Here is an 18,810-nt window from a genome sequence, read left to right as displayed (position 1 = left end):
ATACGAAATAACGAGTGCCGAGTTTTTTCTTCTCTCTCTCTCTCTCTCTCTTGTCCTTTCCTGCTCTTCCTTTCTTTCTGAACCCTCGACCCATGCTCCTATCGTAAAACAACATGTAACAAAGTTGAGGGATCTGTGTGTCAGAAAAAGAGAGAATTCACGTGATATGCACTTCATTCCGTGGCCTTTTTCAGCTTGAAAAATACCCCGGCAATGTAATGAGAAACAGAGTTATTCGAGGAGGTAGAACAGTGCGCTTTCTTCTGTTTTGGAAGCCTCTGAGGTGTGTTTGAGGGGCGTGTTATTAATCATTTTGAAATATCGTACTCTATTAATATTCCTTTATAATACAAAAATGTAACGTCCTCGCTATCGGCGATTATTTATTTTCCTACCAATTTGTTTGTCGGTTGACTCTCGTCAGGGAAGCAAAAAAAATAGAAACGCCACGCCATCATAAAGTTGAATAGTCCAATTAACGACTAAAACAATCGACGAAATATCGCCCTGGGAGATTCAACGATGAAAAATGTACCCGAAGTCGCTATTTCGGTTCGAAGCCTCTTGACAAATAAACATTTTCGTGCTCAAAGTGTATCAATTCACTCGTGTCTTTTTCTCGAGCCATCGAACCTGATTTCCACTGGGGAATCAACTATTTCAATTGCTTGTACAATTTTGAGTATTCAAATGCCAGCATTACACCTTTTGACGATACGGGAGGTAGCGAGAAATAGCGAAGCCTTTTCTACGCACCGGCTAATGAACGAGTAAAGTGCGTCATTAGTTTGACTCTCCGTTTCGCACGTGAGTTGCCACAAAACCGAATGTATATACCGACAGGCGAGGCCGTGCGAATGTGCAGACCGTTTCAAAATTTCGGATCTCCAAAATTGACGGAGTCAGTAGATCGATGAATTCTGAGAAGAAAATTCCTCGGTCAGTTTCCTCTCGGACGCGTCACTGAAGAAATATTGATGAGAGAGTGAGCCGCCAATGGAGTGGCTCGTTGTGAAGAAGTGGGCGTGGCGAGCGAGGCGCGGGGACGCTCGAAGCCTGTCCGCGGAGCGCTTCAAGTGGTGGGGCGCTCTCCCGACTCCCCGGCCGAAAATCACTCGCATTTTATAACCTCAATATCTCAGGAACGGTTAACCCTAGAAAAAATCGAGTAAGAACTTTTATCTTCAGAATCCAATGATCCGTTAGTTCGTCGAAAAAAAAATGTCATTTGAGCCACTCTGTACGACGAAGTGTATATAAACGTAACCGAGGCTTGTACCGCAAGAGGCACGAGTGGGAGACAAGCGGGTGCGTCATTATTTCGTTAATTAAACGAACTTTGGTATCTCGGGGTGGTGCGCTAGAACCGTGGGAGCAATTAAACGAGCCCTTTGAGACGCAACACCGCGGCACCTTGACTTTAACGACACAGTCGTACTTTCGCTTCTCTCTCTCTCTCTCTCTCTTTCCCAGTTTAGATTATCCCCAGCCACATGTCTTTTCTTCCTCCCTCTTTTTCTCCATTTCTCTCATTCACGCGCTTCCCCCTCTCTCTTTCTCCCTCGTCTTCTCTTCAGCATTACTCCCAGGACGTGATGTAACTCATCGCCGTTTTTGTCGCCCATCTTTGCGGCCTCTCGTTTCTCGCCCACACACCAAATGAAATAATTAAATCTGGAATAGTAGTACCCAGGTATCTCGTTACCAAAGCCTCGGCGTATACTCGTACAACTTTACTTTCAATCTACGTACCTCTCTCGCGCTCTCCTTCTAACGCTTCTCTCTCTTCTCTCTCTCTCTCTCCATCATTCTTTCTCTCTCCGTGGCTGTAGCACTGCAAGTCTAGGTCGTTGAGAATTTCCTGTGAGGAGCCGCAAGCTTCGTGCACAGGCACGTTTATACCTTACGACTGCCACTTCGTAGCTCGTTCTCAAGGGGGCCCGTAAGACACACACACGTACGCATACTTCCCGCGCTCGCTTCCAACTCTCGTTTGACTCGATGACGAAAACGTTTACCGTGATGAAATTCAGGAAAAAAAATATCCTCGTACACTAAAAGTAGAAAAAAAACGCTTGTCTCTCCGCGCCCAACTTTCTCCATTTTTAATGACAAGAAAAACTTCGTCGCTCTCCCCCCCGCGACCCTCTCTCGCTCTGTCTTCCCCAAGCCCATTTTCCTTTGCGTTTCTTTCGAATAGAGATTTCTTTTTATCAGCTTGGATGCAAAAGTTTCCGGGTGCAATCTTGCATGGTTTAGCAGCAGCCAACTTTCCACTCGCCTCCCTCCCTTCCCCGGGGTCCAAGCGAATTTGGATTATTCCCGTCAGCTTGACTTCCCGGATAACGAAAAATCATATTGTGCTCAATTGTTTTCGAAACTTTTAATGATCTCGTGCGAAATCATTGAATGAAAAAAAAAAAATAAAAAATAACAAAAATGACGTTCAATTAACGAAGTTGCTTTTATGCAGATTTTTCAATGACTTTGTCACTCAATTTACTTATTCAATAACTTTTCTGCTAGTTCATACGCTGATTCATCGTTTTATGCCGATAGAAAAAAATTCTTATAAATAAATTGGGAAAAAAAAAAATTCTTTGCTATCGCAATGATTCGTAAGAAAAATAAATTTCTGTTCGATTTCTTGGGTTTTGTAAATATAAAGTGACGTTTCAACATCCATCGAACTATAAATGAAACAAAAAAAATGAAAGAAATTCATAAAAATAGATGAATCGCTTACAGGGTATCTTTGACGGAAAAATAATTTCCCGAATCACTCTTGAACGTTGGAAACTCGAGAAAAGTATAACGAGGATCGTTAATGGAATGATAATAAAACGACGAAAGCGATGGCGTCACGAGTTCACGTATTTCTGGATCTTGTTTTATAAAACTTATAGCCAATTGAGAGAAGAGAATTATTGAATCAACTAAAAGGCTTGGTGGAATACGTCGAATGCAAGACTCAGTCACGATAAATATTTACATCATTAAGTGCAAGGAATCTCGTGTTTGTTCAATCAAATGCATTTTTTAGTTGGTTCCAAAGGTAGCTCGACACAATGGAATTTCACTAAAATTCAATGAATTACATTAAATTTATTATAATTCATTACAGTAAATTCATTAAATTTCGTTTTATTTCATAAATTTAATTGAATTCAATGGAATAAAAGGTTTTCGAAAGAACGAATAATTTTTTTCTCCCAGTATCGGTTGTGTACAGTGACCGAATGTCATTGTCGGATCTCTCTGCCTTGCTCGTCTTCCTCGTACGCTGTAAGCGCAGGGAATTGTGGGTAAGAGGACTCGCACAGGATCCTGTTTTATGTAGATGCACAGCTCTTGGCATTTCTATCTCATTGAGTACAGTTTTGCCTAGTCGGGTGTAGTGAAGTTCATCGGTGGTTGTATACTGGCCAACACACGAAGCTTGAAAAGCCCGGAGGCACTGAAACAGTGAGGAAGCAGCAGCTTCGAGGCTGTTGTCTCACTGCGAGTTTCTCTCTTTCACTCTTCCCCGCAGTGTGCCGCGGAGCGCTCAACTGCTGAACTATTCGAGACTGGGCGCCCCTTCGGAGCGAGCCGATATATGAGCAAACCGCCATCACTGTGGCCTCTGTTGTTACGTCGAGAAAGCTCCTCGTTTACAGTTCGGAGAGTTTACAGGCGGTGCGGCGTCGCCTCTCTCATTTGAGGCTCCGAGCCCCGGCAGCCTCGATCCTTAAATTTCCTCAATATGTGCGTCTATGGATAGGAGCATCTGCTTATATACATCGAAGGAAATACATCCTGTGTACGCTCTTTATTATCGTGGCTCCACGGAGCCACACATACTTCGAATGTGTGTTTATCCCTCGATCCTCGTGTTCTCTCGACCTCGAGCATCGCCAGCAGCTGCAGCACCAGCGATGGACACTTGTTCACGCGCACGCTGATGAACCCCCCTGGTTCCTTCTTCCTCTCTGCGAAGCCGCGAACGAGGCCATTCGAGACCGACGAAATTCCTCGCCAGGTATGAGCAATTATTCTGCTCCTTCTTGCCCCTCCGCGGCCCCTCGATTCCGCTGGTTCTTCCCGACCTCCCCGGCCCATTCTTGCTCCATTCCACTCTCCTTTCCGCCGCTCCCCCCAAGCGCAAAGTTTGAAGTGCACGCGAACACGTCAGACTCGAGTTGAAATTGAGTTGTCATACACTCGCCTCCCCCCAGCAGCTCGTGTCGTAGTTACTTTATAATGCGCCGCGCGGAGAATTTAATGTGGAAACTATTAGGGTCGAGAGACGCTTGCGGACGGCAAAGGCTGCGGCCAGTCTGGTCCCTCGAGAGAGAGAGGAGACGAGGGGAAAGGGAAACGGCCCCGCGGAGCTCCCAATCCGGTGGCGCGTTGTCAAACGTCCTTGGGAAAAGTCTCAAGGACGAAGCAAGCGAGTGTCAACTACTTTTCAGACGAATCCTCAGCCCTTAAGGAACTGCTGATTGCTACTGGCAACCAAAGGGATGAGAAATGTGAGGCTCCCTCCGGATAACTGTCAATTGTTCGTGGGAGCGATCTCAGACCAATTAGCCTTTGGAGGGAGAGCAGCGATTGTCTTTGAGAGGAGTTCGAGTCAACTGCTGATCGGGAGCGAGGTTGACGACGATCGAGCAAGTTTTCCAAGGAAATCTGAGGCGACAAACATTGGGGAAACTGTTAATTGTCCGGGAGACAGCTTGCGAGGAGGCACCGAGAAACTGTCTCAAGTGTCCTCGTCGCAGACTCGAGGGGAAGCAGCAGATTTAAGCGCGCGTCAGAGCTCAACTGTTTTTTTGTTTTTGTTGTTCCTTCTGATTCTTCAACTCGTAACAACTCGATGAAGGGAACGAACTCGCTCTTCTGACATCGGACTTCACCTCGCCTCTTCTCATTCGTGACTAATCCCATCCAATTTCCGTACGAGCCATCAAAAGTTTCGCATTAAAACGAGCCCTGCGCTGCCTAGCCACGAGCATCGCCTCCAAAAGCCCAACTGCATTAGTACCAACTTTACAGCTTTTGATTAAGAGAAGCAAATCTCAACAGTGTTGAGCAAAACTCACCTTTTCCTTACGAACTTTGCAGCCCTTTGGCGAAGAGCTCATGTTGGCAGGTTTCCGGCGAAGGGTTCTTGTCCCTTTTTTGTCCAACTGCCAGTCTTCCCATCCTTTGCACTCTCGAGTTTCATCTCAAAAGAATGCGCAACTAAAGACCACCCTCCGTTCGAGCTAAACCTTCCTCAATACGATTTCCAGCCGACCTACTGCCATTTAAACTGAAACTCTTGCGACGTCAACTTCAAAGTATGCTGTGACCTTGAAATGTTACAGAAGGTCGTATCTTAGAGCTTCATTCGCCAGACGGAGTCCACGAGTGCTGGCTCCGTGCCTCGGACAACGCCGAAGCCAGCGTCTGGTTCAACGCCCTTCACTCAGCCCTCGCAGCCCTCACCCTCAAAGCACTCAGATTGGCTTCTGCGCTTCCAGACCCACCGCAGTTGCAGCACATTGGCTGGCTCGCGAGGAGACACTGTTTACAGGTGAACTATTTGCTTTTTATACTTATTCGAAGTGGAGGTCTAATTTGTGATGGGCGGAAAAATCGAAAATCTTTTTATTAGATATTATTCAAGCTCAGTGGCTGCGAAGGAATATTCTCACGAAATTTCATTTCGCCCGGTGCACGAGGTCGTCTAATACTCGAATCTTTAAACGCGGTTGTCTCAGAATCGGCTTTTTAGAAAAATACCTTTGCAGTGAAGACGATTACTAAAAAACTATTAATCCGATCCATACCAAATTTACACTACTTATTTATTATAATAATAGCTAGGACCTGGACGAAGGATTTCGTGCGTTTTGTTGGAAAAAAGGTTGTAACGAAAAATCCGAAAATTTAGCACCTCAAAAAATGAATTTTCGGTTGAAACCGTCGCCATTCTTTTGGAATCAAAATTTTTACAAATCCTTCGTCCAATCCCAAGCTATTATTATAATAAATAAGTGCTACAAATTTGGTTTGGATAGAATTAATAGTTTTTTAGTTGTCGTGTCCACCACGACTGATGCTCAAAAAAAGATGCTGCTGGAATACAGCTGGAGTTACGCCATTTTGAGAAATTTTTTGATTAAAAAAATTGTACAAGTACATGAACATACGTGCTGATGAATGTCGTACATAGTTTTTTCATAAACATTTATTTTTTTGTCGAAAAAAAATCAAGAAAATCACGTTTTTTGCCCGCTGCGAGTGTACATAAGGCCTTAAAATCAAACAAACTTTTATTAATATCCGAAGGTTTTTTGTAATCTCACATAAGATGGTTGAATGTAGAAGCTTGAGTCCATTGGAGTTTGAGGGTGATTTTTTTGACATTATCAACGTATGTCACTGGGGAAACCTTTTTTGGGAAAATTCGGATGTTTGTTAGAAAAAATTTCAACCGTGCACTCAAATTCTTAGAAGCCTCATCATTGGAAGAGTTTTGAGTCACAAAAAATAGTGTTCGATCGCTTGGAACGAAAAAATAACTGAAGATTTATCGATACAAAGCATTTGTCTAGCTAAATTTCAAAAAATTTCAATTTCCTCAATAAAATCTCATTTTTCTTGAATATTTAAACCAAACGTTTTCAAGAGTCTAAACAAATAATTCTGTCTTTGACAATGCGAGTTGAGAAAAAATTGATTCTGGCTGGCAGTTCGATTCCTCGACTGCACGAGCATTCAGTTCCCTCCTTTCCAATCGATCCTCGCTTTTTTAAAGCTCACATAAAGCTTTCCCCGTACTAATTTGCGTAACTCGCAATCCACCGATGTAATAACTCTCTACCAGTAATGGGGGATGATTCGTGAGTGAAAGAATGGTCTGAGTGAAGGGAGGAGAGTGGAGTAATAAAATTTGTATTCAAGGTATTCCCATCACAGGGAGGAAAAAACTAATCTTACAAGATTCTGAAGTATCGAGTGAATCTAATTGTCTTTTAGTATCGTGTACGGGGATATAAGAAGAGCCAGGTAGCCAAGGGAGGGCAAAAGTGATAAACAGAAACAGTGGGGAATGGGAGAGGAAAGAAAAGAGAAAAAGAGAGCCGGTCGCATGAGGTTCATCGCGTGCTCGGAACTTCCCCGAGCTAATAAATCGAGGCATCGATTCTTCGATTATCGACGACGTACAACAAAAACAGAGTGAAAACGGCTTGTGAATCAAGATGGATAGAGCCAGAAAAAATAAAACAATAAAATATGAAAAAAAAAAACGTCAATAAATTAAACAACGAAACAAAGGGAAACTCGTGACTCGAGAAGTCACGAATCATTTATGCACTCTCCCTAAGGGCCTCCGAGGCACACGCGAGAACCTCCGCACTCAAAACAGGAGTAGAAACGCTCTCGACACTCCTACTTTTCTTTTTTCTTTTTATCTCGCTTCCACCCAAACGGCTTGACCATTTCAATCTTCTTCTTCTTCTCTCCATCCCTTTCGCTGCTTTCAACTTATCTTTCATTTTGTCACAGATCAAAGGCCTGATTAGATTTTAAATCCTCTCTCTCTCTCTCCGTCTTTTTTTCGTACTGACTTTTTTTCGCCTTTATAAATTATTTTATCTTATTTGGTTCTAGTCAAATTTAGTTAGAAGAAACCGGGGTAAGAAAAAAAGATGCTATTGAAATTAAAAAAAAAAATAAAAAAATTGCAAAACGGGAGAAAATTTTGAAGAATTCTCATTTTATCTTCGACTCCTTTCCAGGGGGTCTACTCGAATTAGAATTTTCAAAAAATCGATCTGTTTTTTGCATTTTTCAAAAGTATACATATTTAAAAGTATCGTACTAAAACTTTATGAGGATCTGAGCAGTCCAAGTGTACTTTTGAGCGTATTCTTTGTGTTCTATTGAAGTATTCTCTGTGACCATAGCTATAGCGCATATCATACAAATTTTGAAATTTTCAGTGGAACTATTTCTTTTTGCGAGAAAAAAATGAAAAAAACGTGCTTTTTCGTAGTTTTTGGAAAAATGGCTGCCATTTTGTGATTTTTGAAAAAACAAACAATCGTATTATTGAATCTAAAACCATTTTTGCTACTTTTCTCCGATCATCCGTTCCAGGGATTTTATCAACAGCGCGCATCTTTTTTTTGGATGTGTCCTCTCCCCTATTTTTCTGTACGGAAGCTGTGTAAAATGAATGTAAAAAAATCTTTTTGTATATTTTAAGAGTGTATTTTCTAGACCTTGCACTTCTTATATCCATGTTTATAATTTAACCGGTCAAAATAATTCGTGAAAATAGTCTTTTTTTGCCCGTCTAATTGGAGTAGACCCCTTAAAATATCAGGCAAGGTGAATCGGATTGAAATTGCAGTAAGAAAAAATTTGTCAAATTTTTGAAAGGCACCCCATTTTGGGCTCGAAAAAGATAAGTTCATTAAAAAAAAAAGAAAAAAAAAATAGAAAAACCTCACGAAATTTGTCGAAAACTTGGTCGATACGATTGGATTCGTTGGTAGCATGAAACGAGAATCAGGATCTTGGAAGTAGTCTGTGATTGCTCGGAGGCACCTGCTGGCGTGTGTCCGCATGACGTTTAATAAAAGTAAATTTATACAAAACCGTGAAAAATTGGATTTCATGGCAGATGAAGAGAAGGATGCCGAGATGGATTTATAAAAATGCTAGCGGCGGGCGATATTGAGAAACGCTCAATTACCGATTCATTGAATAATATCTGAGTGCGGTTTGCATTATTGATAAAGGGCAAAGATGCATGTATAGCAAGCTCGACGGGGATTCAGCTTGAAGATACCACGAAGACACCTCAGCCAGATCTCTCATCGGTGCCCCTCGATGTTGGCACATAATTGATTGGCATTAGCGCACCTGATTGGCACGCTAACCCTCTGCCAGCCCCTCGTATCAAGCCTTGGAAATTCTAGCCGCCACCCCTTACCTCTATCATCGTCGTAGTTACACATCACCGGAACCCTCCGCCGCTCCTCAAGGGATCTCGTGTGGTGCTTAAATACCCTCCACCACCGCCGCCATTACCACAAGAGTCAATGTTACTAACCCCCGCACGAAGCACCACGTGACACGAGATCTCTCGAATTGAGCTTCGACTCTACTCTTCTCTCCCCAATGTTCCCTTCCACTTTCCATTATTGCTGTCTCCTCGTATGATTATTCAAGAGACGAATTCGACTGGAAATTTCAGAAGCTCCCACATCGCTGCGTACCCTTCTGGCGTGTTTGATTTCTCATTGCATAAAACGACGAATAAACCAATCGAAATTCGAATCTCATCAAGCCCCAATAATCATTCAAATGAATTTTCATTTCATCTTCATAGAAATTAAGCAACCAATCCTTTCGCCTGATCGAGGATTTCTCAGTTGAATTTCATACTCAAAAACTACAAAAATCGTACGTAAGCAAAACTGAACGCAGTTGGAAAGGGAGCTCTAAATTTCAGAGTATTGAAGAGACGAGCGCGTATAAAGTACTTTGAAATATTCATGAATCGCTTCATACTGAAATAAAGAAAGTTTATTTCCTCCAATCAAAGTTAACCAGTTACTATAACTCGATTATTTGTTACTTTCACGAATCCCTACTAAGAGGAACCCACGATAATCGAGGAGCGAAGAGACTTCCAGCATTCGTTGCCCTCTTTCTGCCAAAATTATTAACATCAAAACGAATCTCTACTCCGGGGATTAATAAATGCCAATAATATTCATTAAATGAACATTCTTCTGCATCCAAAGATGCCTTAATTGGATTATACATTAATTACCGAATGCTCTATTCCTGGCACATCTCGTAAATTCATTTCATTTAAAGTTTTTATACAACGAATATATTCCGTGTTATAAAATAAGCTGGTTAATTAACGACAGGTATACGGAGTCATTCAGCTACGTTATGACTTTTAATTGACGTATCATTGCTAATTACCACCCTCGTTATACCTCGAGCAGTATAAAAAGTGAACTTATTGAATTTGTGGAAAGAACACACGGAATAACGAGATAATAGAGTTTCGGACGTGTGTGTACGGAGTCTAGAAACGTGGTAAAGCAAACGATGAGTTTTTCCTCTTTGGCGAGAGAAGAGTTTCACGACTGAGGAAGCAAGAGGGCAGGAGGATTTTACTTTGTTATACGTATGGATATGAATAAAACTCTCCTGGCGAGCCAGCTCGAAGGATGGGAATTATCAGAGAATTATGAGAAGGCAATCTAGCCAGAAATGTTCCATCTCCTGCCCCAAGCTCTCTCCCCCTTTCTCTCCTTTTCACAAAGAGAGAGAGAGAGAGAGAGAGAGAGAAAGGCATTTGGCCCTGGATGTGAAACTCGTATGCTTGGAACGGAGATGATTGTAACTGGATACGCCGGAGCGCGCATACGCTTCGGAGAATATTTTGAAAAGCTTCGTCCTCTTTCCCAGCTGACCCAACGATAATCCGTATAAATACGAGATTACCTCTTGTGCTTTATAGATCGTTTCCTTCGCCCTCTTCCAAGTAGGCTTCTGACTAATGGCTTTTCACATCATGTTATAGTAACACGTGCCTGTTCGTTCCGCATGCTCGTCATCCCGATTATCTTGTTCCTGTTAACATTAACGCACTTCGAGTTGCATGCGAATTTTCCTCGACTTGCTCCATCGCTCTTGTCTGTTTTCCCCCCTTTTTTTATAAGCCCAAAGATATTCTGGGCTCTCCCAACTTTTTAACGTGTTCAAGGTTTCTACAGAAATGGTGAACGAATGAAAAATTTTTCTATGATTCGGTGTTAGTGATTTTTTATTTTCCTCGAGGGATCTAGTTCCACGAACGTCCTTAATGATACATGTACGTAGAAAATAGAATAAATTGAATCAGCCAAACGGCCTCGTAAAGCACGTCGACTAGAATATGTTTAGTAGTTACGCTGAATATTTAGTTTCCTCAAAGTGATTTATCTGTTGCGTGAGTGCAAGAACTCCAAACGGCTGCACAGTTTACTCGGAAATGCTTGATTTTTCGAGAAAAATACGAGTTACACTTTGTTCTTTGATGAAATAAAAATAGCGTGTTACTCATATTTTCTTTAAAATATTAAGCTATCCGAAATAAGTAGTACAGCAGGATTTTTATCGATTGAACAACTGACAGACCGCCTTAATGCAAGGGAACTTGTTTCGCCTCATCGAAATCCGAGACAACGAATTTCGTTTGTTCGATCACACGAATGGCTTTGATTAATGAAAAAAAAAATAACTGAATAGTTTTTTAAAGAAACAAAATATTTTTTTCAACGTATTTTACGAAGCCTCGTAATAATAATCCAGGTAATAATAAATTTCGTCGAAATAAACGTTCTGCAGAAATGTTTAGGGAGCTTAGTTTTCGAAGGAGCTTTTTTGTTTATCGAGATAAAACGCAGAGCGGTTATTCCACGTCGTGCAATCAATCGGTAACGTATCCGCAAAGTTCGAGCGAATCTCTCATGCGCTCGCTTCGCCAGGATGGTGGAGGTCGTTTTCCGCTGAAAAATGGGGAGGGTAAAGAATTTTCCGGCGATAGCAGACACACGTCTACGGGGACTGAACGATCTCCACTATCGTCCGAAGCAAGGGGGATGATTTGGTTATGATTTGAATAAAACATAACCGTTCCACTGGCTCGGAAGCTCCAGCAGAATTTTTAACCTTTTTTATCCACGTGAGAGAAACAGGAGTGAGGAGGGAGAGGGAGGGAGTGGAAAAGATGATGAGGGAGGAAGAGGAATGACCGGGAGAAAGAGAATGAATGGAGAGGGCGCGAGAGGGTTGACTTCCACTAGAGCAAGCAACGAAAACTTCCACTCGGCAGAAAAGAAACTACATTATGTATCAGTAGACCGTGGCAGGGTTCAAGGGGTTGGCGAATCATAACTTTCGACCTCCCTCACAATTCAGGAAGGCGCGCGAGAACTGCTATACTTCTTTCTCGCTTTGTTATATCTCACATTCTGCCTCGAGTCATGAACGTACGAAGCAGCTCGTCCCCTTGCTACCACCATCCACACTCCCCCCTCCGCCTCTCCCAGCCTCGCCATAGTTTTAGCAAAACTTCAACGTTTGGGAATACACGGAATTAAACGTTTCCACTTTGGTGCTTTGCGAGAAAGCTCCTGCGGTCCGTGTCTATAGCAAAGTTTCTTCTATTCCTATCTCGTTGTTCCTCTTTTTGTCTCTCTCTCTCTCTCTCTCTCTTTGCTAGCGTACAATGTTCTTATACACTGGCGCACAAGCTGAATCCCATGCCGGGATTTAGTGACTCGGTTATTATTTTGCTTTACTGCAAGAGACATTTTTTTTACCACACATTAAAATATTTATGGGAAGGAAGCCTTTTTCCACGGAGTTTATGATGTTTTCTTTAAGTTTACTCAACTGGAGCATTATTTTCGTATAATGTCAGAGATTCTTTGTGAAAAAAACCGACCTCACTGACGTTCTGACAAGAAATCTTCTTTGGAGCGACCTCTCCTCGCATTCCAGGCTCTTCCATATCATTGAAAGTGGAACAAGCGTTGTGGGGAGGAGTGAGAAATAAAATCAATTTTGATGGAGACGTCGCGGTGATTTTAGGGAGACACCCTTCTCGCTTAAGGCATTTTTGTTTGACAGGCTTGTAGAATTTTCTGAACGCTGTTGGAGAATGAAGAGGGCTCGTGGGCGTAGAGAAGGGGAATCTTTTTTGCAAGTGAGCACGTTAATAGAGAGGAGATCGAGGCGAAGGAACGGGGGAGGGGATTGTAGAATTGGGATATGGGAAATGAGGGAAAACCTGAAAAAAGGTATACGCAGGAACAACACAAATGAAAAAAAAAAATTACAAAAAAATTCTTGCTATTTCGCAAATAACGAGTTTTACTTATTAGTTCAATTATTGGTCTCAAGCCAAGGCACAGGGTAGGGTACTCCTTAAAAATTTGCGAAAGTTTTTTTTCCTGCAATTTTTTTTCACATTAAATTATTATCATCGTTAATTAAATATCAACTCAATGAAAGAGACAAGTGAACATTTTTTGGAACATCTCCATTTTTGTTATTATTAAAATACGAAAAAGTTACAATGGAGAGTAAAACATTTCCGTAGATTTGAAAGAACCCCGTTTCGTTCCGTTCTCCCCTACGCATACGAAGCAAAAAAAAAAAAAGGAAGATGAAAAATAGAATCGGTGAAAGCATTCAAGGGACCGTGAGAATTCAGGTTCATTCGACTCGAGGCTGTTGGTGCGAAATCGGCCTCCTCCTCTCCTCCCCTTTTTCTCCCTTACGCTTGACGCATACCCGCGAAATCTAAGGCTTGGTATACACAGTAACGTTGCTCCCTCGGCGCACCTCTCGCGCATGATCATATTCAGCCCCCCGCCTTCGCTCGCCAACGATCCCTCTCACTGGTCCTCACTCTCTCTCGCTCTCCCTTTTCCACGGTTGCGCGACACGAGCAGAAGACACAACCGGTTTACTACCCTCGTAAAGATTAGGTGGAATACAGTGTGTTGTATAAATTGTCGTTCACCCTATCGCCCGAGCTGAACAGTTGGATAGCCCAGGCCGGCTATCCAAGCCTTGACGTGTTCTCGTCCCAGTCCGGATATGTACAACACTGAAAAGCGGTGTCATACAGCATTTATAGCTGCGTTTCCAGGGGGAGGGTGGAGTGCAATAAACGGATTACGAGACTTATTCGCAGTCTTGATTTCCGGTAGAAGCTTCTTGAATGGATTCTCCATTGACAAAGAAAAGTGTCCCTGTCGCAAAGGATCGAGGACCTAGCGACGTGCTTTGTTGCAGGGAAGGGTTGATTTTTGTAAGATTTTCGCTCGAATCGCCCTGAAGAATAGTCCACCTTGGCAATTGATAGGAGCTTGATTTTATGGGGGTTGAAAGGCGTATTGGATCGTACGAATAAAGACAGAGACCGAAGCTCGACCACCGACGAGGTGCGCCGAGGCTCTTATTTCATTCTGAAATTGTTGTTTTAATAGGAGCATAAAGATTAGACGAAATTAGCTTTGGGTGATTTACAGGTGTACAAGAAGCACGATAAAACCCCCAGGAGCTCGAGGATGTTCCCGAAGTGGGGTTGTACTCGTTATGTAACATTGGTTAGTAGCCAGAGTCCCTTCTGCTGGTACACCCCTTCAAAAGCCACCGGCAAACTCTAGACCAGCCTCGTTTAATCCGAATTTAATCTAGGAACAGACCAACAGATTCTTCAATGGAGAGACGTTGCCCCTGCTTCGCACCCTCCTGCGAGGGTGTTCGACGAGCCTATCACAGGGTGATGGAAGTTCGTGCGATTGCGTAGGTGAGATATGGACTCTCGTAAAATGTTTGGGCTTAAGAGTGCCGAAGTAGGCCTCGGTGGGCAATAATTGGAAGAAATGGCAGCCTGGAATGTTTGTTGGTAACATTAGTAACGTGTTGGACCCCAGAGGTCACTAAGGCGAGTATTGGAATTGCCTTCTCGTGTTACAGGCGACTCCTAGGGTCTTCCTAACTAAGACACCAACCCTGTACCGTTATTGAAGTTGTTTCTGGAACGGTCCCCAAGATGGCGCTCCCATTCCGGCGTGATCCTTAGCGTCGTTATGTGCAGGTATCGATACTGTTAACCGAGACGGTATTGGTAGGAGCTGTTATTCCCTTCGTACGAGCCAACAGAGCTTAGGTATACTCACAAAATACCCAAAGACACAAGATGGTGGAAGTCTCCTCGAACGTATGCTGCTGTGTTGGTGCTCTGTGTGTCTTCTAATGGAACATACATTAGGGACGTATCGTTGCACCATGCGGTTGAAGAGGTCTGGAGCGATGCTCGTGTGACGGTGGCTTCAAACAGGCTGCATGGCTTCCAGTCTCACTGGAGCGACGGAGACGAGTCTGGGAATAAAAAACACACACATACGCGCACACATACGTCGGGTCTCGCGCATTTCCCTCTTTCCAAGTAGTCTCGACACTCTCGTGAAAACGTGACGGCTTGGCAAAGGTGTTTCCTCGTATGTTCACCGGCTCTAATGGCTCGGCGAAGTATGCGACTCGAATTTACACGTAGAGACACGTTGATGACGATTTCAAATGCCATTTTAGCATCAGGATGTTTCAGCTTCGAGGGAATACCCCTCTAGCAGGGGCTGGTTTGACCTCTGTGCGTCATGTGGGCGACGATGCTCAACATCCATGAAAGTCGATCGATACAAACTGCTGGCCATTCCAATATCGGAATTGGTCTCAGGATGGCTCGGGCCAGGAATGAGTTGCTTTAATTGACGCCCTAGAGGAACGTGGAAAAAGAGTCACATATTATGGATAACAACGAACCAGCAACTTTTGAAGAAGATTCCAGTGGCTTATCCCGAAATAGGACGATGCTGAATGCCTGAACCCTGCTCTCTCTCTCGTTCTCTCTAGTTTCCTCTCGAGAATTTCTCAAGTATCTATGGATAGCTGAAAGTTAGTTAGGTACAGAGATGCTCGGGGTGTGGTCGTACGCTGAGAACGCTGCTCAGGGTTATCTGGAAGCTTTTGCCGGCCCCTCGGACGGGTTTAGTAGAACAGAGCCAACCCATCTCCGCCGTCTGAGCGCGTGTTTGGATCGGGTATTCACGCTTCCTCGGTTTCTCGAGACTCAGCGACGAGGAAGCCTCTCGTCGTAACCCTTCCACCAGTCCGCATTATCCCTTGTAGATACAGCCGCCCGTAAGAAGGTGTAAGGTAGTTGCTCGAAGCATTATTGTAATTGAATGCACCGGGATCAAATATCAGACGCGGTCTGCAATAGGTGGTTATACGCAAGTTTACAGGGAAGAGAGAGAGAGAGAGAGAGCGAGGGCGAGTTATCCAATGAAAGAGACTTTAAGTGTGAGAGAGGTGGAAATCAACGAGGGCAGATACCGAGTGTCCATTAATCATGCCGCACTATCGGAACAGGACGGTCTGTTCCGTCGCGTGTGAAATTGAATGGAGAGAAGTGTTCTCCGCACGTAGCCCTCTTCCTGTATTCCTCATTCCCTTCCTCCCCTTCCAATTCTGCAATACGTGTATGCGATAGTCAGCGAGAAATCCAACCGGGTTGTGACCACTCCTCTCGCCCCCTGATGCGAGAGCAGCCATGAGTGGAGGTACACTAAACAATTTTCATTTCATTAGCCTACGGAAGCTCATTGCACCATCATCACTTGCTTTCCATCATTATTATTTGCCCTCAATTCCAATCTGTTGCCTACACGTTGAGTTGCCAGCAAGTGTGTGCCTTTTCGTAACTGCGTGGACTAATGCACTCTCGAGTGTACGAGGCGCGCACCTTTTCACTTATCACCGTCAACTTCAACCGCTGACCGGGAGTGACGTAAACCGTTGTAAATGGATGGCTCGTTTTATCAGGTCAAACCGCGGTAACATCACCAGCGAACATAACCAAATGCGGTTCAGCGTTTTCAACATACCCCCTAGGGAATCATCATCGCTTAGCGGATTAACAATTTTATCGAGGAATACCATAATTTAATGGAAGCTACGAAAACAGACGGTCGGAGCTGGTGTGACCAGCGGTAAGTTCATCAAGCCATGTGCTGATCGAGCCCACGGGGAATTTCGCTCTTTTCCGTTCACCCCTCTCTCCGCCATCCCTCCCTTCGAAGCGCCGACTGATGGAGGAATGAGCAAGTGAAAGGCAATCCTACCATCAGCAATCGGTTGATATAGAACGAGACCAAAGTGTACCTGCAATCAGGATTCGGTTGAAGGAAACGGGGAGGGATGCGCTGCTGCTACTGTTGCTGCAGAGAACGTTCGATGACTACGATCCTGGTGGTCCAAGCCTCTCTATCAATAACCCACTATTAATTAGAGCTCGGGCTCCAGGCACCTCAACCTCACTATCCATAACCCACTGTCAAACATTGGAAGCACCCGTGGTGCATCCGTGCTGATGCAGTCCTGATGGCTCGAGAGACTGCCAAGCTTGATCGGCACTCGGTACAGCCATCGGCGGCTCTTCATCTATGCTTTCACCCATCCACCCTCATTCTATCCAGCTACTCTTCTGCGTTCTGCTGATCAATTGTCGAGCCTTCATCCTGATCTTAGCAGTTTACTTGGGCCCGATTTCGGTCCGGGTTGTAGAGACAACATTGGTGGATCTCGCTCTCATCTATGGATAACATCAGGCTTCGATGCAACGATATTGGTTACTCGTTATACGGATATCCACCACCGGAAACCCTTCCCCTCACCCAACCCTTCGACGCCAGCCCCCTTCGCAGCATCCCTGATCCACCGATACCCAGCGCTGCTTTGCCTCCCTTCCAACTTCTAACGCCAGCTCAAGTGGATGGTGCATCAGCAATGCTAAGTAAACTCTGCCAGAAACGAGCTGCCAGCAAGCCTCGTTCCACGTAGGCCTCTTGGAAACCAATGCTGACGTGCCATACGTCCTATCAACCAGGAAGGCGATGTGCATTTGTGGATGGTGGTGAGTCCCATCTCCTCCCACTCTCCCTAGCCATACAGGAGCAACATTTAGGTATACAAGAGTCACCCAGACTCGAAGCTCATTCAAAGGAGTCAGAGCTTCAGCCATACCACCCACCAGATGAGACAGACTAGTTGAAGAGAACTCTCGTAGTCGCTTTGCCAGTTTGCTGCAGATAGGAAGAGGTGTCTGATCCTCTTGCAGGTAACCGCTAAAGCGCATCCGGTAACCGGGTCTGCGTATCAAGCACGCGTTAAGGATCCACGAAAGATCTACATGGTGGTGGGTCTTGAGTGCATCTGGCACAACAGAACCTTCGCAAAATGAAGTGCCTCTTGGGATCAAACAAATCTGGGGCGTGAACTCTCACCAACCATCCAGACCTACTGAGCCTGCTTAACTCTACTTTATACACAACAACGTCGCCCATTCAACTGCGGATGTTTCATCGCTTTTTTTGTAATCCCACATCAAGTAGAAAATCGCCACAACTAATTCCGGAAATCACCGTCGATTTTCAACTCCCGACAAAATCCGGGAGTTATCCGTTTTATCACGATCAACTGAATTCTACAAATTTTTCACGCAGAATGTTTGTCCAAACGTAACTCGAAATAAATTTTTTTGTTGGTGGTTATATTATTTTAATTTTATTTAATTACAAGTTGTGTTGTTGTTTTTTTTTCCATAGAAATAAAGAATTGTTGGACTCATTTCTTATAACAAAAGCCACGATGTCACTTGATAATGACCGAAGGCTGTGAACATTCTGCACACATATCGTTGGGTTGGATTCAGTGCGAAAAAGATTTTCCTTCCGTGACTGTGCTGGACTGAAGTCGAGGGCTGTACTAATAAGCTGCACTGGCATTTAGGGTCGCTACGCTACAAGTTGCATCAACGTGGCTTATAACGCAGTAACTAAAGTTTCTTTTTAGGAGTGACCAATAAATTTTAGTTGATTTACGGATTAAATACTCGCAGTGGAATATTCCCAGGTACTAGAGTTCCGCGTTTCTTACATTTCCGACAAGATGAAATATTCCTGTGGGGTGAAAATTTTCTCTTATGGCAAAAAGCGTTTTCACCCTCATCCATCTCCAAATGTATCATCGATAATAAATGTTAGCAAACTTTTTTCATCCGTTGAAGCGACAGCTTCCTGGATGTCTGGAGTAAAAATAATTAAACATTTTTCCCACTTCCGAATATTTTTTGTTTCGTGTTAAGGCTCTTTCGTCACCGCGAAGGTTCGTGGGAGCTCCAAGTTT

The 18,810-nt window shown here is 43.8% G+C and overlaps 1 protein-coding gene across 8 annotated transcripts in view; it reads left to right on the top strand.

Moving 5' to 3' along the window:
- Positions 1-18,810, top strand: part of Syn1 (Syntrophin-like 1) — a 275,363-nt gene that overhangs the window by 240,950 nt on the left and 15,603 nt on the right. For all 8 annotated transcript variants that reach the window (XM_043432138.1, XM_043432137.1, XM_043432140.1 and 5 more), the window contains one exon: positions 5,352-5,560. In XM_043432138.1, the coding sequence (XP_043288073.1) occupies positions 5,352-5,560 (209 nt within the window). The remainder of the gene's footprint in view (positions 1-5,351; positions 5,561-18,810) is intronic.

Source organism: Venturia canescens, chromosome 11 (genome assembly GCF_019457755.1).
Source record: "Venturia canescens isolate UGA chromosome 11, ASM1945775v1, whole genome shotgun sequence".
Taxonomy (NCBI): Eukaryota; Metazoa; Arthropoda; class Insecta; order Hymenoptera; family Ichneumonidae; genus Venturia; species Venturia canescens.
Note: the sequence above shows the minus strand (reverse complement) of the source record. Positions and strands in the feature narration are given on the sequence as shown.